The 26,502-nt window shown below is 39.1% G+C and overlaps 1 protein-coding gene across 15 annotated transcripts in view; it reads right to left on the bottom strand.

Annotated features, from left to right (window-relative positions):
- The window catches only part of ALG6 (ALG6 alpha-1,3-glucosyltransferase), an 86,973-nt gene extending 61,418 nt beyond the window's left edge, over positions 1-25,555 (bottom strand). Inside the window, exons 1-4 of one of the 15 annotated variants that reach the window (XM_064282082.1) lie at positions 24,735-25,438; positions 22,721-22,954; positions 21,739-22,614; positions 20,891-21,048 (exon numbers count right to left, since the gene is read on the bottom strand). Coding sequence is in view for 6 of the 15 variants with exons in the window: in XM_023549507.2 (XP_023405275.1) it covers positions 22,687-22,768 (82 nt within the window). In the remaining 9 variants the exon portion in view is untranslated. The other 14 variants (XM_064282086.1, XM_064282081.1, XM_064282083.1 and 11 more) reach the window with 14 other exon arrangements.
- Between the last annotated feature and the right edge of the window lie 947 nt (positions 25,556-26,502).

Genomic DNA, 26,502 nt, shown 5'->3' with positions numbered 1-26,502 from the left:
AGCCACAGGTTTTAAAATCAGGACGTAAGGTGAAAATCAGATACAGATATACTCATGAATCCCTCGGAAAGGTGTGCCACATTGGCAAGTATTCTCTCTCACTTAAATCCAACCCAGATTTTCTCCAATTTCAGAACTATCATTTCTTCAAATGAATACTACATTAAGTAGATTTTTGCATTTAGTGACTATATTATACAAATATTCCATGAGACAATCATGGGAAAATCAGATTCGATCTCCAGATACTCACGGAGTGACTGGCATAAGGAATTACTCACAGTACTTACACACATGTATGCATACAAACAAACACACACTCCTCTGTCTCAGAAAGTGCCATGTCTTATTCATTTTTGTATTCTCAGGATATAGTGGCACCTAGTAGATTCTCAATTAATGTTGCTATAGCAAGGATACTGATATCATCAGTGTGATATAGCAAAAAACTTTAGTTCAAAAGACTCAAGAGTCAGCCCCTAATTTTCCACTTACTGGATGTGCAACATTAAGCAAGTTGTGATGACAGATCAACTACTTATGCCAGGGCTGCTTTAACACAATGCCCATGAATAGGTTCTTGCCCCAAAACATCTTGAAGTCACTATCTTACTCTGAAATCCTAAGCCTTTGCTAACTCTGCTTGATCCCTATTCACGTACCTCTTCTGTCAGCTCATATCAACCTTTCAAGAACCATCCTAAATCTTCCATGAAATTCTCCATATAAATTATAAATATATTTCATCATTAATTATTAACTTCTCATAATACTTATACTTTCAGTATCATATATTTTGTCACATGACTACTATTCTCTAATTGTAATCCCAACAAGAATTTTAGTTCCTATGGACAAAGAATTTGATTTTCAATAGCTCAAAGTGTGTTAGTGGACCCCAAAACCTGAGGCACCTGGCATAACTAGAATAGCTGACCCAGACCTAAATCTGACTCCATTTTGATTCACTCACTAAGACCTTGGCTCCACTCCTGCTTTTCACATGGCTCTTGGTTATTTGTAACAGTGTTGAAGCATAGCCTGTTATCTTAAGAGGAAGGGACCAGATATACAGTTGTTATAGAAAGTTTAACTCAATTGTTCGCAATTGTTCTCGGAAGAATGATTTGTTCAGAATGTTCCAGGGTGTTAACAAATAGAATTGCTAATGTGAAGAAAGATTGTGCTTTGACTGCCTCTTTGTGATTTTTGCCTTACACCCACCTTGTGCCTGCAAGCATATAGCCTTTGTTTACTCCACCCTATAAAAAACCTCACTCCCCTTCCGCACTTCAGAATATTATTGTACTCTGCCTGAGTGTAATAATGTCTCTGATTCGTGAATATCTCTATTCCTCAATAAAATTCCTAACTTTCACTTTTAAAGAGTATTAAGTCAGGTGCTTCTACTACGACAAAAGGAAACATATTGCCAGGCAAATGCTACATACTTACGTTAAAAATATGCTTAACTAAACTGAACAGGAGAAACTAACCTCTTAAAAGGAAAGGAAAATAATGGAAAAATGAATTAATTTTATTTTTACATGTGTAGTTTAGAGATCTGTGTGTGTGTGTGTGTGTATTTCTACTTTAAGGAATACAACCATACTGTATGGTTTCTTTTTTGCAGAAAAAGGAACTGCTTTTTATTATTTTGTTGTTGTTATTATTTTGTTTTGATTTTAGGTGTTTGTTTTTGTTCTACTTAGGATAAAGAGAGGATCTTAAGTAATTTCCTATACCCAAAAAACCAACTATCTAGATTTTCTGCAATTGCCCTAGACTTGTGGTCATTGTGGAAGAATTTATTACCATTCTCTAACAAATAGAAGAATGGATAATGACTCTCTTTAGGGTTGAGAAACAAGTTTCTATCCAGAGTCTGACCTACTTCAATAAATTCAGCTGACACTGGCTATGAAATTAGTACTTAAGTTTTTTAAAACTGCTAAAGTGCCCTTAAAGCAACCCAGAAGGACAACCCAACTGTACCTATGGGAGCTTCACTTGGGAAGGGCAAAAAGGATTCCTTCCACAGTGATTAATTCTACAAATTCATTTACATGAAACTCAGAATTACACAAAGAAAACACGCTAATGTATATATGCAGAGCCACAATTCTGTCTCATTTTCAGGGAGATGGTCTTAAGCACCACTTAAAATTTTACTTATTATTTTAATTGCTGAACTATTCAGAATTATAGTATAGTTTAAACAACTAGTTTCGTTCTTAACAATACATACTAATTGCCTTTATATTGAAATTTTAAAAATTCTATGAGGAGAGAATTTGGATAAAATTTTCCATAATAACATCCCCCTTTTATACGTGCCTGGAAAGTAAGAAGAAACATTACAAATAGCAACTGGTTAGATGAGAAAAACTAACCTAATTAACAGAGAAAAACTAACCTAATTAATAGAACACAGTCATAAAGGCTTAATACAGTACAAACACTGAATCTCTATGACTTTCTCCTCCTACACAATCAATACAGCTTTGGGGAGAGAAAAAAAGATTATTAAAATAAAATAACCTTCCTCAGTTCAAATGTTGCTATCCGCTCTAAAATCATTGGTAACACTTTAGATCAAGCATACAGGAATTATGAATCTCTACAAGAGACAATAAATAACCAGTAGCTAAAATCAAGGTTTGTCTCCTCCCCGTGGCTTGTTTAAAAGCAATGAGCAATATTTATCCAATATTTGTTAGGTCTACAGAAGTTAATTACTGAGCAACACTAAAAATTGAAGGGGTAAAAGTTTTTGAAAATTTTAAGTTACAGTAACATAGTTTGCCTATATTGCATACGCATTTCTAAAGGAGAAATAACACATTAGTACCAAACAAGCTAACCTGAGCTTCCTCACTTAAGTGCTTCCTAATTACAATCTTAAAAAAGACAAACTAAAATAAGCATGATAAAGACAAATAACAAAAAAAGTATTTTAATTAATAAAGGGGAAAAAATTCTCAGAGGAATCACAGATGTTATGCTTATTCATTAATGCTTTCAGCATTTCCATAATCTAGAAGTTCTTCACGTGTAAATGCTAAAAATGTTATATTCTTTATGATGGGGTTAAGAACTCTGATAGAATCACCATTTTTGTTAGTGTTTAGCATTTTTATTTTTCTCTCTGAAAAATGACAAAAATATAATATCTATCCATAAAAAATACCTATAAATACTCTACCCTGGTGGCGTAGTGGTTAAGAGTATGGCTGCTAACCAAAAGGTCGGCAGTTCAAATCCACCAGTCACTCCTTGGAAACCCTATGGGGAAGTTGTACTCTGTCCTATAGGGTCACTAAGAGTCAGGACTGACTCAACTGTACCTAATAACAATGATGTGTGATAACAATACTAATGTACTACTCCAAATATAGTCTCAGTTTGTTGACTTTCTTAATGGGGTAATTTTAGAGCAAAGTTTAAAACAGGCAGTAAGGGTCCTGTTTACCAGAAGAGAGAAGTAACGGAGTAAACTCAAACATTATGACACAGATATTAGAATAAGTAATGTATGTAAACAATATGTATAAAAAAGTGTAATATATGCTTGTCCCGTACTCAATTCCCATTAAACACTTGATTATATACACTGGTAATACTGAAATAACATGTTTTTTAAATTATCTTATTTTACCCTATACCCTGATTTTAGTTATTTTCAACTTCCCCTATAGCCTGGGTACTAAGAAGCCCTATGCAATGGGTAAGAAAAAAAAGCCTGGGGACTGAACAGGTAGAAGTTCAAGGTCAGAGAACCCCCTACTAAGATCAAAAAAAAAAAAAAGTCTTTGGGGAGATGGTGCATATAATACTTACCTCTGCCTTGGTTCTTGGCAGTACAGGAAAAAAGAAAAAGCCTCCCCTAAAAATTCCTAACCATAACCTACATGTACTCAGTTTGGGGCCTGAATTCACACCAAGTATATGGCCCCCCAAAAATGTTAAGATAGGAATTTAATTTGACTTTTGGACAGTGTCCCAGGTCCTTGGCAGAAGACAATACAAACTCTATGTAGAGGGAGGCACAGTAGACTCAGGGCTCAAAGAATTCCCACAGATAAAATTACAAGTAACGTGAGTTTACTGATTTTTAAAAAATCAGTAAACTCATGAGAAAACAAAATAGCATGAGCTAAAATCAGCAGAAACAACAAAGTATAAAATCAGACTGCAGATATTAAAATTGTCAGATAGGGAATATAAAATAAGTATGGTTAATTTATTTAAAGCTATTAAAGAAGACATGGAAAGTACACTGAAGGAACAAGAGGTTGTCAAAAATAGTCAAGAGGATCTGAAAAGGAACCAAACAGAACTTCTGGAAATTAAAAATACAATAAATGAAATTTAAAAACTCAAAGGACAATTAAAAAGCAGACTAAACACAAATGGAGGAAAAAAAAAATGAATGGGAAGGCAAACCTAAAGATTACAAAGAGAAGAAGCAGAAGAAACCAGGACATGAAAATACGAGAGATTTTGAAATATAGAGGATAGAATGAAAAGACCCAAAATACATCTAAGAAGAGTTACACAAGGAAAGAATGGAAATAGTATGGTAGATGCAATATTTGAAGCAATAACAACAAAAAATTACATAGTCAATGAGGGCAAAGGTTTTTATCTGCATTTTCTCTGCTACATTACCAGTCCCTGGCACATAGTAAGCCCTATACACATCTATCCAATTAATAAATGACAAAAGGTCCAGCATATATCAAACCTGAGTTCTACAAGGAAGAAAAAGAATGAGAAGAAAGAGCAGCTGCTGAGAGGTTTCCAGAACAGATGAAAGATACCATTTCTGGGAGTCAGAAAGCCAAGGAAATTATAATTTTTTTTTTAATTCACACCTAGATACATCATTGAAATGCAGACAGACAAAAAAGCGAAATTACCTACAAAAGAATAACAGTTAAAATGGCAGCTGATGTCTGACCCTTAGCAATAGAAGCTAAAAGACAATGAAATGAAAATGTCAAAGTATTATTAAAAATAACTGTTGAGAGGAGGCGGAGCCAAGATGGCGGACTAGGTAGGCGCTACCTCGGATCCCTCTTGCAACAAAGACTCGGAAAAACAAGTGAATAGATCACGTACATAATAATCTACGAACCCTGAACAAAAAACACAGATTTAGAGACAGAAAACGAACAAATACGGGCAAGCAGCGATTGTTTTCGGAGCCTGGAGCCAGCGTCCCAGTCAGGTAACCTTTGGCACCTGATTTAGGGCAGGGCCCAGGGGAGCTGACGGCGCAAACAAGGGGCCCAGCCCTACTCCCCTGAACTCACCCCGGGAGGGGGCCCAGCAGTTTGGGAGGGGGCCCAGCCAGTTCACGCGGGCGGCGTGGCAACGCAGCTGGTGGGAGAAGTCCCCGGGAGGCAGTGACTGGTCTTGGAGCTGGGAGAGCAGTGTACCAGCCGGGGAATCGTGCCACCAGGCATTTGACTAGGCGCTGTCACAGCACAAGCACAGGGAACTGCTCCACTCCCCTGAACCAGCCCCGGGAGGGGGCCCAGCCAGTTCGCGGAGGCGGCGCAGTGACGTGGCTGGCGGGACGCGAAGTCCCCAGGAGGCAGCGACTGATTTTGGAGTCGGGAGTAAAGTGTCCCAGCAGGGGAACCTTGACGCTAGGATTTGGACTGGCAGCGGAGGATGTGACCATGGCTTCAGCGGGCCAGACCCCCGGGAGCAATCTCCACACAGCCAGCACACATAGATGACACGGCCCGCGGGAATCTCAGATATAAATAGTCATTCCAAGCAAGACAAGCAACTCTGGCTATATTCTGAGGTGATACTCTCCTATCTCTCTGATCCCTCCCCCACCCTTCCCAGGCGGCTTCATTAACATTGGAATTGCCTGAGCCAGAGGGAGAACGGCTCTGGCTCCGCGGCAGCTTTGCTTCCCCCCCCTCTTTTTTTTTCTTTTCGTCTTTTCCTAACGCACTCTTTCGGCCTGAGAGAAGGAACCAAAAAAAAAAACCCAGGGACCAAAAATCCACCCCTAATTAGACTAAAAACACAGAACCAGCTACAGCCAAGCACATATGATCCCAATCTCAGACTTTCATCCTTACAGGGAACAAGGTGGCGGTTATAATCCAAACGCAATTCTGATAGGGATCTGACTGCATTTTTTTTTTAGCGGATTTTCTGGAAAAACTAGTTTCCCAGTGATGGCTCGGAGACAGCAGTCCATATAGAACCACATGAAGAAGCAGACCATGACAGCTTCTCCAACCCCCCAAACAAAAGAATCAAAATCTTTCCCAGATGAAGATACAATCCTGGAATTATCAGATACAGAATATAAAAAACTAATTTACAGAATGCTTCAAGACATCAGAAACAAAATAAAGCAAACTGCAGAAAAAGCCAAGGAACACACTGATAAAACTGTTGAAGAACTCAAAAAGATTATTCAAGAACATAGTGGAAAAATTAATAAGTTGCAAGAATCCATAGAGAGACAGCATGTAGAAATCCAAAAGATTAACAATAAAATTACAGAATTAGACAAAGCAATAGGAAGTCAGAGGAGCAGACTCGAGCAATTAGAATGCAGACTGAGACATCTGGAGGACCAGGGAATTAACACCACCATAGCTGAAAAAAAATCAGATAAAATAATTAAAAAAAATCAAGAGACCCTAAGAATCATGTGGGACTCTATCAAGAAGGATAACCTGCGGGTGATTGGAGTCCCAGAACAGGGAGGGAGGACAGAAAACACAGAGAAAGTAGTTGAAGAACTCCTGACAGAAAACTTCCCTGACATCATGAAAGACGAAAGGATATCTATTCAAGATGCTCATCGAACCCCATTTAAGATTGATCCAAAAAGAAAAACACCAAGACATATTATCATCAAACTCGCCAAAACCAAAGATAAACAGAAAATTTTAAAAGCAGCCAGGGAGAAAAGAAAGGTTTCCTTCAAGGGAGAATCAATAAGAATAAGTTCAGACTACTCAGCAGAAACCATGCAGGCAAAAAGGGAATGGGACGACATATACAGAGCACTGAAGGAGAAAAACTGCCAGCCAAGGATCATATATCCAGCAAAACTCTCTCTGAAATATGAAGGCGAAATTAAGATATTTACAGATGAACACAAGTTTAGAGAATTTGCAAAAACCAAACCAAAGCTACAAGAAATACTAAAGGATATTGTTTGGTCAGAAAACCAATAATATCAGATACCAGCACAACAGAAGGTCACAAAACAGAACATCCTGATATCAACTCAAATAGGGAAATCACAAAAACAAATTAAGATTAATTAAAAAAAAAAATACACATAACAGGGAATCACGGAAGTCAATATGTAAAAGATCACAATAATCAAAAAGAGGGACTAAATACAGGAGGCATAGAACTGCCATATGGAGAGTGATACAAGGCGATATAGAACAATACAAGTTAGGTTTTCACTTAGAAAAATAGGGGTAAATAATAAGGTAACCACAAAGAGGTATAACAACTCCATAACTCAAGATAAAAGCCAAGAAAAACGTAACGACTCAACAAACATAAAGTCAAACACTACGAAAATGAGGATCTCACAATCTACTAAGAAAAACGTCTCAGCACAAAAAAGTATGTGGAAAAATGAAATTGTCAACAACACAAATAAAAAGGCATCAAAATGACAACAATAAACACTTATTTATCTATAATTACGCTGAATGTAAATGGACTAAATGCACCAATAAAGAGAGAGTCTCGGACTGGATAAAGAAACACGATCCGTCTGTATGCTGCCTACAAGAGACACACCTTAGACTTAGAGACACAAACAAACTAAAACTCAAAGGATGGAAAAAAATATATCAAGCAAACAATAAGCAAAAAAGAAGAGGAGTAGCAATATTAATTTCTGACAAAATAGACTTTAGACTTAAATCCACCACAAAGGATAAAGAAGGACACTATATAATGATAAAAGGGACAAGTGATCAGGAAGACATAACCATATTAAATATTTATGCACCCAATGACAGGGCTGCAAGATACATAAACCAAATTTTAACAGAATTGAAAAGTGAGATAGACACCTCCACAATTATAGTAGGAGACTTCAACACACCACTTTCGGAGAAGGACAGGACATCCAGTAAGAAGCTCAATAGAGACACGGAAGACCTAATTACAACAATCAACCAACTTGACCTCATTGACTTATACAGAACTCTCCACCCAACTGCTGCAAAGTATACTTTTTTTTCTAGCGCACATGGAACATTCTCTAGAATAGACCACATATTAGGTCATAAAACAAACCTTTGCAGAATCCAAAACATCGAAACATTACAAAGCATCTTCTCAGACCACAAGGCAATGAAACTAGAAATCAATAACAGAAAAACTAGGGAAAAGAAATCAAATACTTGGAAAATGAACAATACCCTCCTGAAAAAAGACTGGGCTATAGAAGACATCAAGGAGGGAATAAAGAAATTCATAGAATGCAACGAGAATGAAAATACTTCCTATCAAAACCTCTGGGACACAGCAAAAGGAGTGCTCAGAGGCCAATTTATATCGATAAATGCACACATACAAAAAGAAGAAAAAGCCAAAATCAGAGAGCTGTCCCTAAAACTTGAACAAATACAAAGTGAGCAACAAAAGAATCCATCAGGCACCAGAAGAAAACAAATAATAAAAATTAGAGCTGAACTAAATGAATTAGAGAACAGAAAAAAAATTGAAAGAATTAACAAAGCCAAAAGCTGGTTCTTTGAAAAAATTAACTAAATTGATAAACCATTGGCTAGACTGACTAAAGAAATACAGGAAAGGAAACAAATAACCCGAATAAGAAACGAGAAGGACCACATCACAACAGAACCAACTGAAATTAAAAGAACCATATCAGATTATTACGAAAAATTGTACTCTAACAAATTTGCAAACCTAGAAGAAATGGATGAATTCCTGGAAAAACACTACCTACCTAAACTAACACATTCAGAAGTAGAACAACTAAATAGACCCATAACAAAAAAAAGAGATTGAAACGGTAATCAAAAAACTCCCAACAAAAAAAAGCCCTGGCCCGGACGGCTTCACTGCAGAGTTCTACCAAACTTTCAGAGAAGAGTTAACACCACTACTACTGAAGGTATTTCAAAGCATAGAAAATGACGGAATACTACCCAACTCATTCTATGAAGCCACCATCTCCCTGATACCAAAACCAGGTAAAGACATTACAAAAAAAGAAAATTACAGACCTATATCCCTCATGAACATAGATGCAAAAACCCTCAACAAAATTCTAGCCAATAGAATTCAACAACATATCAAAAAAATAATTCACCACGATCAAGTGGGATTTACACCAGGTATGCAAGGCTGGTTTAATATCAGAAAAACCATTAATGTAATCCACCACATAAATAAAACAAAAGACAAAAACCACATGATCTTATCAATTGATGCAGAAAAGGCATTTGACAAAGTCCAACACCCATTTATGATAAAAACTCTCACCAAAATAGGAATTGAAGGAAAATTCCTCAACATAATAAAGGGCATCTATGCAAAGCCAACAGCCAATATCACTCTAAATGGAGAGAACCTGAAAGAATTTCCCTTGAGAACGGGAACCAGGCAAGGATGCCCTTTATCACCGCTCTTATTCAACATCGTGCTAGAAGTCCTAGCCAGGGCAATTAGGCTAGACAAAGAAATAAAAGGCATCCAGATTTGCAAGGAGGAAGTAAAATTATCTCTATTTGCAGATGACATGATCTTATACACAGAAAACCCTAAGGAATCCTCCAGAAAACTACTGAAACTAATAGCAGAGTTTGGCAGAGTCTCAGGTTATAAAATAAACATACAAAAATCACTTAGATTCCTCTACATCAACAAAAAGAACATCGAAGAGGAAATAACCAAATCAATATCATTCACAGTAGCCCCCAAGAAGATAAAATACTTAGGAATAAATCTTACTAAGGATATAAAAGACCTATACAAAGAAAACTACAAAGCTCTACTACAAGAAATTCAAAAGGACATACTTAAGTGGAAAAACATACCTTGCTCATGGATAGGAAGACTTAACATAGTAAAAATGTCTATTCTACCAAAAGCCATCTATACATATAACGCACTTCCGATCCAAATTCCAATGTCATTTTTTAAGGTGATAGAGAAACAAATCACCAATTTCATATGGAAGGGAAAGAAGCCTCGGATAAGCAAAGCATTACTGAAAAAGAAGAAGAAAGTGGGAGGCCTCACTCTACCTGATTTCAGAAGCTATTATACAGCCACAGTAGTCAAAACAGCCTGGTACTGGTACAACAACAGGCACATAGACCAATGGAACAGAATTGAGAACCCAGATATAAATCCATCCACGTATGAGCAGCTGATATTTGACAAAGGACCAGTGTCAGTTAACTGGGGAAAAGATAGTCTTTTTAACAAATGGTGCTGGCATAATTGGATATCCATTTGCAAAAAAATGAAACAGGACCCATACCTCACACCATGCACAAAAACTAACTCCAAGTGGATCAAAGACCTAAACATAAAGACTAAAACGATAAAGATCATGGAAGAAAAAATAGGGACAACCCTAGGAGCCCTAATACAAGGCATAAACAGAATACAAAACATTACCAAAAATGACGAAGAGAAACCAGATAACTGGGAGCTCCTAAAAATCAAACACCTATGCTCATCTAAAGACTTCACCAAAAGAGTAAAAAGACCACCTACAGACTGGGAAAGAATTTTCAGCTATGACATCTCCGACCAGCGCCTGATCTCTAAAATCTATATGATTCTGTTAAAACTCAACCACAAAAAGACAAACAACCCAATCAAGAAGTGGGCAAAGGATATGAACACACATTTCACTAAAGAAGATATTCAGGCAGCCAACAGATACATGAGAAAATGCTCTCGATCATTAGCCATTAGAGAAATGCAAATTAAAACTACGATGAGATTCCATCTCACTCCAACAAGGCTGGCATTAATCCAAAAAACACAAAATAATAAATGTTGGAGAGGCTGCAGAGAGATTGCAACTCTTATACACTGCTGGTGGGAATGTAAAATGGTACAACCACTTTGGAAATCTATCTGGTGTTATCTTAAACAGTTAGAAATAGAACTACCATACAACCCAGAAATCCCACTCCTCGGAATACACCCTAGAGATACAAGAGCCTTCACACAAACAGATATATGCACACCCATGTTTATTGCAGCTCTGTTTACAATAGCAAAAAGCTGGAAGCAACCAAGGTGCCCATCAACGGATGAATGGGTAAATAAATTGTGGTATATTCACACAGTGGAATACTACGCATCGATAAAGAACAGTGACGAATCTGCGAAACATTTCATAACATGAGGAACCTGGAAGGCATTATGCTGAGCGAAATTAGTCAGAGGCAAAAGGACAAATATTGTATAAGACCACTATTATAAGATCTTGAGAAATAGTATAAACTGAGAAGAACACATACTTTTGTGGTTACGAGGGGGGGAAGGTGGGAGGAAGGGAGAGGGCTTTTTATTGATTTAATTAGTAGATAAGAACTGCTTTAGGTGTAGGAAAGGACAACACTCCATACATGGAAGGTCAGCTCAGTTGGACTGGACCAAAAGCAAAGACGTTTCCAGGATAAAATGAATGCTTCAAAGGTCAGCGGAGCAAGGGCGGGGATTTGGGGAACATGGTTTAAGGGGACTTCTAAGTCAATTGGCAAAATAATTCTATTATGAAAACATTCTACATCCCACTTTGAAATATGGCGTCTGGGGTCTTAAATACTAACAAGCAGCCATCTAAGATGCATCAATTGGTCTCAACCCACCTGGAGCAAAGGAGAATGAAGAACACCAAGGTCACACGACAACTAAGAGCCCAAGAGATAGAAAGGGCCACATGAACCAGAGACCTACATCATCCTGAGACCAGAAGAACTAGTTGGTGCCTGGCCACAATCAATGACTGTCCTGACAGGGAGCACAACAGAGAACTCCTGAGGGAACAGGAGATCAGTGGGATGCAGACCCCAAATTCGCATAAAAAGACCATAATTAATGGTCTGACTGAGACTAGAGGAATCCCGGCGGCCATGGTCCCCAGACCTTCTGTTGGCACAGGACAGGAACCATTCCCGAAGACAACTCATCAGACATGAAAGGGACTGGACAGTGGGTGGGAGAGAGATGCTGATGAAGAGTGAGCTAATTATATCAGGTGGACACTTGAGATTGGGTTGGCATCTCCTGTCTGGAGAGGGGATGGGAGGATAGAGAAAGTGGGAAGCTGGCAAAATTGTCACGAAAGGAGAGACTGGAAGGGCTGACTCATTAGGGGGAGAGCAAGTGGGAGTATGGAGTAAGATGTATGTAAACTTATATGTGACAGACTGATTTCATTTGTAAACGTTCACTTGAAGCTCAATAAAAGTTAATTAAAAAAATAAATAAATAACTGTCGACACAGAATTCTATACCCAATAAAACTTTAAGACTGCAAGTAAAATAAAGACATTTTCAGACAAACAAAAACTGTTTGCACCAACCGACCCTCACTGAAAAAACAAAAGAAAACAAAAAAAACTCTAATATATATACTTCAGCAAGAAGGAAAAGTATCCCAAAGAAGATGTGACATGTAAGAAGGAAGAATGAGCAAAGAAAATGATTAATGTGAGGGTAAGCTAAATAAATATTAATTATATAAACTAATAGCATTAATGTCTAATTTATGGGGCCAAATATCATGAAGGAACTAAAATCCTAAACAATATTTAATTATTAAAATTAATAAGATTTGAAAGTCCTTTGCCATTAGACCAGAAGAAATGGATGGTACCCAGCTACCATTACAGAATGTTTTAATCAAAGATTCTACAGAAGAATCCTGATCAAAACAGGGGGAAAGGGGGGTAGGTGGGAGTGGGAAATATAGATCACAGTTTTCAATTCTCATGGAATCCAGACTTCTGGAGTAACTGAGGCTGGATGACCCCCTAAGAGATAATCTTTAAACCTTAAACCAAAACTATCCTCTGAAGTCATCTTTAAGCCAAACAATTAGCTTAGCTGTTAAATTATTAAACTCATTAGCTTAAAGAATGTCTGCCTTGAGCATAGAGTTCTTTTAAACAACTATCTCTGTAGAACAAATTGACAACAGCAACTCAAAAGGTCAGATGAGAAACTTAGGGGACAGTGAGTGTATACTGGTGGTGGTGGAATAATCTGGAAAAAGACAGAAAGGTTTAAGAATGCCATCAATGTAACTAAATTGTACATGTAGAAATTGTTGAATTGGTGTGTTTTCCAGTGTATATTTGCACCAAAAAAAAATTTAAATTAAAATATAATAAGATTAGAAAGACTTCCAAATATAATAAACAAAATAAAAAGCCAACCACCTTGGTATACCCCAAAAACAAACATCTAGAAAAACAATTTTTAAAAGATTATCATTTACACTGATTAGAAAAAAATACATGATACCTAGGAATGTATCTTAGAAAGGACGTACAAGGCTCTTAGGTAGAATATTATAAGCTTTTGTTGAAAGGCATGAAGGAAGGCTTAAATAAATGGAGAAATACATCATAATAAATTAGAAGCCCCAGTAGGGTAATGATTGCCAATTCTCCCCCAAATTGGTCAACAGTATCAAACCCCAACAGGGTTTTTCAATGGACTTTGAGAATCCATTTCAAAAAAGATACATACTTATGTATTGCTCTTCTATTTGCTGTTGTTAATTGCTGTCAAGTCAGCTCCAACTCAGGGCAACTTTATGTATAACACAACATTGCCCAGTCTTGTGCTATCTTCATGATTACTGGTATGTTTGAGTCCACTGTTGTGCGATTGTGTCAATCCATCTCACTGAGGGTTTCTCTCATTTTCATTGGTCCTCTACTTTACCAAACATAATATCCTTTTCCAGCAACTGGTCTTTCTTGAAGAAGTGTCCAAAGTAAGTAAGAAGAAATTGCTCCATCATTGCTTCTAAGGATTATTCTAGCTGTATTTCTTCTAAGCCTGATTCATTAATTCTTCTGCAGACCATAGTATTTTCATTATTCTTCGCCAAACACCACAGTTTAAGTGTATCAATTCTTCTGTCTTCTTTTTTCAGTAGCCAACTTGCATATGCATATGAGACAACTGAAGAGGCCATGGCTTGGGTCAGACACATCTTAGTCATAAAAGTGACATCTTTGCTTTTTAAAACTTTTAAGAAGTCTATTGCCGCAGATTTGCTCAATGCAGTACGTCATTTGATTTCTTGACTGCTGCTTCCATGGGTGTTGATTGTTGATCCAAGTAGAATGAAATTGTTGACAACTTCAATTTTTCTCCATTTATCATGAGGTGGTTTACTGGTCCAGTTGTGAGGATTTTCATTTTCTTCACGTTCTAGTGTAATTCATGCTGAAGGCTATACCATATTTTTTCACAAATAATGTGCCCATGTAAATAATGCACCCTCACATACAATGCACAGAAAAGATGAAATTAAGTAAAACAGTTGTGGCACAGTGCACCCATGCACACACCACGCGTGTCTTCCAACATTTTCAGAAGTGAATTTCGGCCTCATTCACTCATCTTCCCATATTACAGGCGAAGTATATTGTTCTGTTCATTTGCTTTAATCTCCTGCTTACGTGTATAAAAATAGTCCAAAATGTTACCTTTGATCATAATTGTAGAGTCAAGGTATAAGCCATGTTAAAGAAGTCACGGTTCAAGTCTGGTTGTCCCCTGGTCAACAGAAAATAAACAATCTAAACTGTACATTTGTTTCTATTCATTTGATAATTATAGCATACTAGCTCAACAGTTGAATGTGAAAACCTTATCATATCATCTTAAGTGAAACCATCAGGTTATGTGAGGTCTGCTTATTTCATAGTTTAAATTATGTTTTCTTAGTGTCAACTGAAGTCAGTATCGTAAACAAAAAAAAATGGCATAGTATACTTACAAAAATAACATGCAGAGGTGTTGTGCAGTTGGCAAAAATTTATAATGTGCGTGTTATTTGCGAAAAATATGGTTGTCTTTTAACTTAATAAGTACTTCAAGTCATCTTTGTTTTTGGCAGGCAAGGTTGTGTCATCCGCACATCACAGGCTGTTGATGAGTCTTCTCTAAATCCTGATGCCATCTTCTTCTTCATATAGTCTGACTTCTCAGATCTGTTCAGCGTACAGATTGAATAAGTACAGTGAAAGTATACAACCCCACCACACGCCTGTTCCAATACTGAACCAGCAGATCTTTGTTCTGTTTGAATGACTGCTCCTGATCCATGTAGTTTCACATAAGCATAATTAAGTATTCTGAAATTCCCACTTTCACAATGTTATACATTTGTTATGATCACGTGGTCGAATGCCTTCATGTAATCAATAAAACACAAGCAAACATCTTCTGGTATTCTCTTCTGTCAGCCAAGATCCATCTGACAACAGTAATGACATCCCTCGTTCCAAGTTCTCCTCTGAATCCAGCTTGAACTTCTGGCAGTTTCCTGCTGAGGTACAGCTGCAGTCATTTTTGAATTATCTTTAGAGAATTTTGCTAGCATGTGATATTAATGATATTATTCAATAATTTCACATGCCATTTGATTACCTTTCTTTTCCATTGCTATATAACAATTACTACACACTTAGCAGGTTAGCAGGTTAGGATAACATCCATTTATTATCTCACAGTTGTCAGTCAGAAATCTAGGTGGGCTTGACTGAGTTCTCTGCTCAGTGTCTCACAAGGCCGAAAACAAGAAGTCAGCCAGTCTGGACTCTTATCTGGAGGCTCAGAGGAAGAATCTATTTCCAAGTTCATTCAAGCTACTGGAAGAACTTGATTCCTTGTAGCTATCATTCTGAGGTTCTTATTTTCATGCTGGCTGTCAGCTGGGCTCATGGCAACCTTACGACAATAGAACGAAACACTGCCCAGTCTTGCACCATCTTCATGATCACTGGTATATATGAGTCCATTGTTGTGGCTATCGTGTCAATCCATCTAATCGAGGGTTTCTCTACAACTAGAAGGCATCTGCATTTCTTCTCATGTGGCCCCTTCCATCTTCAAAACATAAAGGTTTCCCCTTCTGCCACCAGCTGGAGAAAAGTTCTCTGCTTTTAAGGGCTCACAGATTACTCTGGGCTTATCTGGATAATCCAACCCAATCTCCCTATATTTAAAAGTCAACTGTGTCATATAACATAATCATGAGTGTGATATATCATCATAATCACAGGATCAGAGGACAAAGGTGGGACATCTTTGGGAGGGCATTTTAGAAATTATGCCTAAAATAATATGCAACAGCAAAGCCAAGATAGCAAAGACACTCCTGAAGCAGAACTATCAGGTAGGAAAACTTGCCTTAATGTAAACTTACAGTATTAATAAGATATAGCAGTATTGGATAAACAGATCAAAATAGAAAATCCACATATATATGAAAAACTGATATAGACAGCATGTAGTAAAGATCAGTGAACTGAAGGAACTGATTATCAACATGGAAAAAAACTTAAAATGGATCCCTCTCTCACACACTATACACAAAAATCAATGCTAAGGAGATAAAAACTTAAATAGGAAAAACAAACATTAAAACTTAAAGAAAAGTTTAGAAAAATCTTTGTGACCTAGGAGTAGGAAAGGGTTTTCTTTTTTTTTAATATATATATATTTTTTATTGTACGTTAGATGAAGGTTTACAGAGTAAACCAACTTCTCATTGAACAATTAATACACATATTGCTTTGTGACACTGGCTGCCAACCCTATGATATGTCAACACTCTCCCCTTCTCAACCTTGGGTTCCCCATTACCACCGTTCCTATCTCCTCCTGCCTTCTTGTCCTTGCCCTTGGGCTGGTGCACGCATTTAGTCTTGTTTTGTTTTATGGGCTTATCTAATCTTTGGCTGAAGGATGAACTTCAGGAGTGACTTCACTACTGAGCTGAAAGGGTGTCCAGGGCCATACTCTCAGGGTTTCTCCAGTCTCTGTCAGGCCAGTAAGTCTGGTCTCCTTTTTGTGCATGAGTTAGTGTTTTGTTCTACATTTTTCTCCAGCTCTGTCCAGGACCCTCTACTGTGATCCCTGTCAGAGCAGCCAGTGGTGGTAGCCAGGCACTGTCTAGTTGTGCTGGACTCAGTCTGGTGGAGGCTGTGGTAGTTGTGGTCCATTAGTCCTCTGGACTAATCTTTCCCTTGTGTCTTTGATTTTCTTCATTCTCCCTTGCTCCAGATGGGGTGAGACCAGTGGAGTATCTTAGATGTCCACTCAAAAGCTTTTAGTACCACAGATGTTACTCACCAAAGTAGAATGTAGAACATTTTCTTTATTTGTCAACTGAGCTAGATGTTCCCCGAGACCATGGTTCCCACAGACCTCAGCCCAGTAATTTGGTCCCTCAGGGAGTTTGGATGTGTCTATGGAGCAAGGGTTTCTTAAAGATAGAGAAAGCACAAATCATAAAGGAAAAAGATTGACAAAGGTGATTATTTTATAATAGTAATTTCGGTTCATCAAGACAGCTTAGAGTGTAAAGGGACAAGCCGCAAACTGGCAAAAGATATGTGTAACTTGGATATAGGTTAGTTTCCAGAATACAGAACACCTAAGAAAAAAAATCCAAAATAGAGAATACGTAAGAAAAAAACAATAGAAAATATATAAATGATGTAAATATTTCACAGAAAAGCAAATTCAAGTGACCAATAAATATGAAAATATACTTGATCCTATCGATAATGAAGGAAATTCAAATGAAAACCACAATGAAGTATCATTTCACACATTCCAGACCGGCAAAAACTGACCTGTTGAATACTACCAAATGTCCCAAAGGATGTGGCGCACAAGAACCCTCCCACTTGGGAAATGCAGCAACACTAGAAAGTCTTGAAATGGGTGTGACCTAGATACAGTTTGCTCTAGGAATTGCAGGAAATACTTTTGGGCTCAACACTTGCACCTGCTTTACTCTGTCTGAGGTTGGATGTAAGATTAAGGGAACTGGGCAAAGTAGAGGCTGCCTCCTTGGGTTCTGTTGTTTTTAGGTGCCTCTGAGCTAATTTCACATGCAAAAAAGGAGCTCTGCAGTTGGTCCAATCTAGGTCACCAGACAGCTGCACTGGAGTATAAAGGCAGAGGCTGCCTCGAGCAGTAAAGTGTTCTCTGTGAATAGCTGAAGATGGATTTATGTGTTCCTGTGCCTCCCTGACCAAACTCCATCTCTTCAAACTTACCCCTTTTTATATGACTAAAATGTGCCTAAATCTTAACACATCCAAAATGGAATTTATTACCTTCCCCAGTGACTCTGTTCTACTTCTAGTTCTCTCTGAACTAGAAATGAGAATCATTCTCAAGCTCCTCCCTTTTATTTATCCTCACATACAATTCACCCTTACATCTCATTGATTTTAACTCGATTATGGCTCTCAAATTTAGCCACTTAGTGCAAGCCTTCAATATCCCTTGCCAGGGCCGCTGCAATCAGCTATGTGCTAACAACACTTCAGATAAACCTTATTTATAAATTTATCTATACCTTTTTTTTTTTAATAAAAATAACACATACCTTCTGCACTTGTTTGCTGGCCGTGTCCTCCCCTCCTTCCCCTACCCCCTGCAAGGCACCCTCACAAGCACCGCCATGCCAATCTTCCTCCACATGCTGCTGTAAAAAAATTAGCACAAATGCAGAAGGTACGAGTTATCCGTATAAAAATACAGTAGTCACTGCACACAGATGTGCCACTGTGGTCTTCCAGCCATCAAACTCTCCTAGTTCTCTAAATGTCATGCTGCCTCTAGAGCTGTCCTCTTTCTTAAAAAATGTCTATTTAGCTCTTATACATGTCCTTTTTTTGGGATTAGAAATTTAAATTTTCTTGATCACACAAATAAAGCCTCTCTGTGACCTCTCCCCTTAAAAAACCCCACTGTCCGAAGGATAAAACTCTCACGTTAGTTTGGCTCACAGTGTGGCCCCAATTTATTTTTACTGTCTCATTTCCCACCAGAGCCCTGATAGTGCAGTGGTTAAGAGCTACAGTGAGCTATGGCTGCTAACCAAAAGATCAGCAATTCGAATCCACCAACTGCTCCTTGGAAACCCTATGGGGCAGCTCTACTCTGTCCTATAGGATCGCTATGAGTCGGAATCAACTCAAAGGCAGAGGGTTTTTTTTTTGGTCATCTCCCACCACTGCATCTTTTCATGCGCTCTGTATTCCAGTCACACTTAAATCTTCACTTTTCCACAAAGAACAGCTCTTGGTCTTTGTTCATGCTTTTCCCTCTTACAGGAGGGATCAGTCATTGAAGGACATCAGGCTTGGCAGACGGTCAGCGAAGAAGAAGAGCCTCAACGAGATGGACTGACACAGTGGTTGCAACAACAGGCTTAAGCATAACAGCGATTGTGAGGATGGCACAGGACTGGGCAGTCTGTTGTTCTGTTGTACATAAGGTCACTGTGAGTCAGAACTGACTCGACGGCACCTAACAACGATTCCCTCTTACTGGAATACTCTCCTCACTCCCCTTTTCTGCCTAGTAAAATCCTTCTCTTCCTTTCAGAACAAACTGAAATGTAATACTCCAAGTCTTCTCCATCTGAGTTAGAAGTCATCCCTTGTGTTCCCAGTCTACTTTGTTCATGCCCATTGCCATCAAGTTGATTCTGACTCCTAGCGACCCTACAGGATAGAGTAGAACTGCCCCCACAGGGTTTCCAAGGCTGTAAATCTTTATGGAAGCAAACTGCCACATCTTTCTCCCACAGAGCAGCTGGTGGTTCAAGACACCAACCTTTTGGTTAGTAGCTCAGCACTTAACCACGCAGTATTAGGGTTCCTACTTTGTTCATACCACACTGTATTTTAACGTAGTATGTATTTATGTACTCGACGGCAGTGGTTTGGGTTTGATGTACTTATGCAGTATGTATGTAGTAAGTATTATATGTCCACTCTACCCAACAGACTGTGAATTTTCTAGGGAAGGCCTCATTTATTATTCTTGGTCACCCTAAAAACCAGTGCCTATGATACTTCAGACACTCAGATTAAATGATCTAATGTGAGGATCAAATGAGATAATGGCTACGAGCCATAAATATGCTGGTTATATTCATAAACTATTAAAAAGAAAACATAAGAAAGGGCCACATGAACCAGAGACTTACATCATCCTGAGACCAGAAGAACTAGATGGTACCTGGCCACAACCAATGACTGCCGTGACAGGGAACACAACAGAGAACCCCTGAGGGAGCAGAACAGTGGGATGCAGACCCCAAATTCTCATAAAAAGACCAGACTTAATGGTCTGACTGAGACTAGAAGAATCCCAGGGGTCATGGTCTCCAAACCTTCTGTTGGCCCAGGACAGGAACCATTCCAGAAGACAACTCATCAGACATGAATTGGACTGGACAATGGGTTGGAGAGAGATGCTGACAAGGAGTGAGCTACTTGTATCAGGTGGACACTTGAGACTATGTTGGCATCTCCTGTCTGGAGGGGAGATGGGAGGGTAGAGAGGGTTAGAAACTGGCAAAATGGTCATGAAAGGAGAGACTGGAAGGAGGGAGCAGGCTGACTCATTAGAGGGAGAGTAAGCAGGAGTATGTAGTAAGATGTACATAAGTTTATATGTGAGAGACTGACTTGATTTGTAAACTTTCACTTAAAGCACAATAAAATTAAAAAAAAACGAAGAAAACATAATTCATACATATTATCTCAATTAATCCTCACAACTACCCTGTGAAAATATTTGTTAAACTTTGTAGATAAGGTACCTGAGGCTCAGGGAGATTAAGTAACTTCCCCTAAGATCAGGTGAAAAAACTAAGATTTGACCCAAGTCTACTGCTGCTTCCAAGTGATTTCATTTCCTCAACGTTCTCCAAATTCATTTCTCCATCTTATAATTGCCTTAGTTCAGGTTTTCTTCTTTCTGAGAAGCCATAGAGCAGAGCAGAGTCATAAGAGCACTGACTTTTAAGTCAAATTTTAATCCCAGTTGCCATTTATGGGCTGTCTCATTTCTCATTTATAAATGAAAGATATTACCTATCTTAAATTGTGTGGTGAGTACTTAAAAAAATACTTAGTGTCCAGGATATGATAAACACTAATAATAGCTATTACGTCTATTATTATTATTGTCTCCTGTTTGGTTTCTTTACTTCCAACCTCTTTTCCCTACAATTCTTTTTCACTATCATAAAGCACACATTTTTCTAAAACTCAAAACTATCTACCTAGCTAACTGTAAAGCCAAATCTCTAGCCACTCCCTCCCCCCTTTTTGTTCTTTTTATGCTAACCCAATACTGAATATTTATAATAACCATGCCCTCTCATGCCACTGTCTCTGCACATTCCTGCTGCCTAAAATACCTTCCTCCATTTCATTTGCATTGCAAATTCCAACCCATCCTTCAAACATGAACTCAAACATTACTTCCTCTGGAAAACCTCCTCTAATGTGTCCAGATCATTCACTTTTCTATGTTATGTTTGTACCTCACACATACTTCTACATTGTATTATGACCACTTTCCCACTAAAATGTGGGTTTCTTAAGTATTGGGTATTCACCTAGCATCTAGCACAGTGCCTGGAATATACAAACAAGAACAAACCTGTTGCCGTCAAGCGACCCTATAGGATGGAGTAGAACTGCCCCATAGGGCTTCCAAGGCTGTAAATCTTTACAGAAGCAGACTGAAACATCTTTCTCCAGAGGAACAGCTGGTGGGTTTGAACCACCGACCTTTTGATTAGCAGCTGAGTGCTTTAACCACTGCACCACCAGAGCTCCTGCCTAGAATATAAACCAAAAATCCAAACCTGATGCTGTGGAGTCAATTCCAACTTATAGCCTAGAATATAAAAAGTACTAAATAAATACTTGCAGTGTTAAATTTAATCCCATCTCCACAGTCTCCTAAACCACACACCATTGATTTTCCCCTTTCTCTCTCATAACATTCCTAATCTTTTCTTCGCTAATACTCTCTTCCTTTCAGTCTAATCTAGTACTATGCCTTCTCTACCCTAAACAAGGAAACCCTGGTGGCATAGTGGTTAAGAGCTACATCTGCTAGCCAAAAGGTCAGTAGTTCGAATCCACCAGGCGCTCCTTGGAAATTCTATGGGGCAATTCTACCCTGTCCTATAGGGTCACTATGAGTCGGAATCCACTCGACCACGACGGGTTTGGTTTGGTTGCTTTTCTACCCTAAGCAAAAAAGCCTCCTTTGACTCTGTTCCTCCCTTGAAGTACTACCTCGTTTCTCTCTCTTCACTGCCTAATACATAATTGTTTCTCAATTTGTCATTTTCTCAGCTAGAATACATTTTTGTTTTCTCACAACACAAAGCTCATGCTTCTATTTAGCTCCTACACATGTCTTTTTATTGGGATTAGAAATTTACATGTATTTACTTGATCATACAAATAAAGCCTAAAATTCTTCTCTGTTCCAATCAAAATACTGTAAATGCTTAAACCGCTCCTGCAAAAAAAAAAAAAAAAGCTTTATTCAAAGGAGTATTTACTTATCTTTTAAGCAGTAAAAATATATTACCTGAGTAAGAATTAAGAGAAACTGTCCACCGTACTGTTAGTCCTATTAAGACCACTACAGGCATCAGGTACCATTTCTCCATTGTTGTTCTTCTGATTTAGAGAAGGAAAAAACAGGATCAGTGCCGGAATACTTTTAATTCAAAGTCTTCTTTCCTTGATTAGAGAAATATTATCACTTCTTTGGAATTAGGAGTTTGAGAGGCTTTTAAGTGATTCCTCGTTTTTAAACAGTTAAAAGCTGATGTTTAAGTCTATGAAGTAGGAGCCTGGGGAAAAAAAAAAAAAAAGATACCAAGATTTAATTGAGCACAATTCCTGTAATAGTGAACCCATTAAACCAAAGAAAAATAGAGATAAAGAGGGAAGAATGCAAAACAGAGGGGATAGTTTGGGAAATACACCTAAAGAGTAGCTCTCCCTGTTAAATGGTGCTCAATATGTCTAAAGAAGTAATAAGAATTTGCTCTCAGAAAGATATATTTCTAAGAAAAGAAAAACAATAGATACCATAGATAGCAGAACAGTCATGTCTATCTACAGCAAGTTCACCTACAGGTAAAAATTACACCACAAAGGTGGACAAAGGGGTGATTTACTTTACCTTCAGTAGGAACATAAAGAGAACATTTGTGTCTCGGTATTTAGTTTGGGAAAAGTCTTCCACTAAAGTCATTCTGCGGCCCTGGTGGCACAGTGGTTAAGCATTTGGCTGCTAACCAAAAGGTCGGCAATTTGAATCCACCGGCTGCTCCTTGGAAACCAATGGGGCAGTTCTACTCTGTCCTACAGGGTCACTGTAAGTTGGAATCGACTCGACGACAAGGCATTTGGTCGTTTTTTGTTTTTTGATTTAAAGTCATTCTGTAATTTGGGTTTTAACTTCTTTTCTTCCAAAATATGCTTGCACTAACCACACCAATCCTTCACCTTAGAGAAAGAATCTTTGCAAAAATCAACGAGAATAGCTTCAAATCTTGAGAAAACAGAAAAGCAGTAAAACATAATTAACCAGTTATATATTTCTTTTTTTTTTCTTTATATTGGGGGTTTGAAAGTAAAAATCAAAGTGACATTTTTGTCTCTCTGAAAAACAGCCATTTTAACCACAGGGTATACTTTAAGTATATCCAGAAAAATTAAATTACAAATCAGCAGCAACTCTAATGGTTAGATAGGAACCTTAGGGGGCAATGAGTTTACATTAATGGGGGAGGAACAGCTCAAAAAAAGGAGAGTAAGAATGTATAATTCAAAGAATGTAATCAATGTCACTGAATTTTACATAAGAAACTGTTGAACTGGTGTATGTTTTGCTGCGTACATCCTCAACAACAAATATAATAATTAGTACTATTTTTAAAAATACACAGCTCACACCCATGTTCACTGCAGCACTGTTTGCAACAGCACAAAGATGGAAACAACCTAAATGCCCATCCTAGGCCACACAGATGAATGGATAAACGGATAAACAAATTATGGTACACACACACAGTAGAGTATTACCCAACGATAAAGAATAATGATGAATCTGTGAAGCATCTTACAACATGGATGAATCTGGAGGGTATTATGCTAAGCGTAATTAAGTCTACCAGAAAAGGACAAATACTGTATGAGACCACTATATAATACAACAAAGTCTACCATACACTTTTTGTAGCCTAATTTGTTCATTACAGTCTGGAAGGTCTTTCCGCCCCGTCAGGGCCAGATTAAGGCATGTGAGGGCCCTACCACTGATAATCTGTGGTACCTCCTCCTCTGTTTACTCACACATTCAAACGGGATATGTGAGTTATATATATACGTACATGTGTCTATGTGAATGTGCGTGTATGTCTTAGCAAGCCATGATATAACTTCTTTTTAAATGTGACTAAAAAATTAGAGATTGAACGCATAAGTAGAGTACACCATTTTAGTGGAGTGAGATGAACTGGATTATAAAATTTTCAATGGGTGAATGTAGGAAGAGAAAGACTCAACAGCCCACCCCGACCTCTCCTTTATTAGAAAGAAATAGTATACTCTCCAGATACTCACCAAGATAAGGAGTTTCAATTACACAGGAGGGGACCACAGGAGGCAGATCTCACCAAAGGTGATGAAGTGGTAGGGGCCTCATAGCTTAAACAACCTTTCATGTGGGCACCCTCATGACCTTGCATGAGCTTTATTTCCCGCCAGCACATTCTCATGCACTCGAGCTGGTATCAGTTTCAGTTAGTGCCCCACTGGTTCCCTTCCACTGTGGCGCTCACTTTTCCTTGTGTCCTATCTGCCTGGCATCTATGGGTCTTTGCTTTGGACAACTGGTGCCCCTGTTCCGTTGATGCCCTAAGCACGTGCTAACCTTGCTAAAGGGGTAATGTGTCCCTGGCCACAGTGGACACAAAACTGGGAAGTGCACCTATCCTAGCCTGCACATCTGGCAAGAGAGACTCCTCCTGACATTTCTCCTCCCTGGCTCTACAGGGCCAGATCCTCAGGACCACAGAAGCAAAAGTGCCAAGGACGCCCCAGCCAAGGGGTCCCACGATCACCAAATCCTCTCACCCGACCCTCAAGCGACCCCTGCACACTGCGCTGAGGAGGCCTCGCCACGCGTCCCCGTGAGTGCGGCGGAGCTGGGAGCCCGGTCGCCAGCTCCTAGCCGGCTCGAGGCGCGGCGACGAGCAGCCTCTAAGCTCCAGGAGACCCTAGTCTCTCCCCCATACAGGCCAGGAGCGCCAGCACCCCGAGGCTTCCGCCGTCTTACCCCGCCGCCCACCGGTCGTTCGACTTCCTGCCTGCAGCGGGTTCCAAGAAGGCTGCCGCGTGCTCGTCCCCGCGGAAGAGCGACCCCGCGGCCTTCTGCCTCCGCGCGCTCCAGGCCATGCGCGGGAGCGAGCCCGCAGAGCGTAGGGGGCGGGCGGGGAACTGGGCGTGGAAAGGAGTCCGCGGGTTTAGGAGGCGGGGCGCGAATGGCTGGAATCTGAGAGGCTTCCAGTGCCGGGTTAGGTTAGGGGCAGGTGGAAAGCCCCTTACTCTTCTTTCCCGGGAGCCTTGCCAAGGCCAGAGCGGCTGCTTAGTCCACAGATTCCTCTCAGGGGCGGGCCCTGGCTCACTTCGTACAGTGCAGAGCCCCTGGCTAGTCGTCATCACCGGGCAGTAGCTCTTCCACTGGGCCTCCAGGAGTCAGGAGGCGAACCTACTTCACTGTCTTTGAGCTACATGCGGAGAAGAGTTTATTGGGAGATCACTTCTTGCAAAAAACCATCATTGAGCGTCCAGTAATTTTCGAGATATGCAAAATAACAGCCCTGCCCTTGTCAGGGCTCCTCCTATCTACAGGTTCCCGGCAGGGAAGCTTGGATCACGGATTCCGACCTTTGTGCAGAGAATGGCCTCATTTCCCCGTTTTGAATTCTACCATTCTGTATAAGCCAACCCCTTAATATGTAATCTATAAATATCAGATACTTGGCAATGGCTTTATACTAAGAAGGTCTTAAGAACTTCTCTCTGAGCTTCCGTTTCTTCATCTGTGAAATGAATCTGTAGGGCGAGGTGAACTGCTGGTCTAAAATTTTATTCTATTTAAAAGACTGTCAGTTCTGGAAATATGAAGAGGTATGGCCAAGTCTCTGCTCTCAAAGCTCTTAATTCTCATTGGAAAGACATTTTCATGCATAGAAGGATAGAAAGCAATACATGGGAAAAGCACATGGGAAATGTCAGGACTGTTGATACATACCCTAGGTGATATAGGAGTTAGAGAAGGGGTTCACTGTAAACTAAAATCTCTCAGGAAATGCTTTCCCTGGAGGAG

This window comes from Loxodonta africana, chromosome 3 (assembly GCF_030014295.1).
Source record: "Loxodonta africana isolate mLoxAfr1 chromosome 3, mLoxAfr1.hap2, whole genome shotgun sequence".
Classification (NCBI taxonomy): Eukaryota; Metazoa; Chordata; class Mammalia; order Proboscidea; family Elephantidae; genus Loxodonta; species Loxodonta africana.
This window is presented reverse-complemented; position numbering and strand designations above follow the sequence as displayed.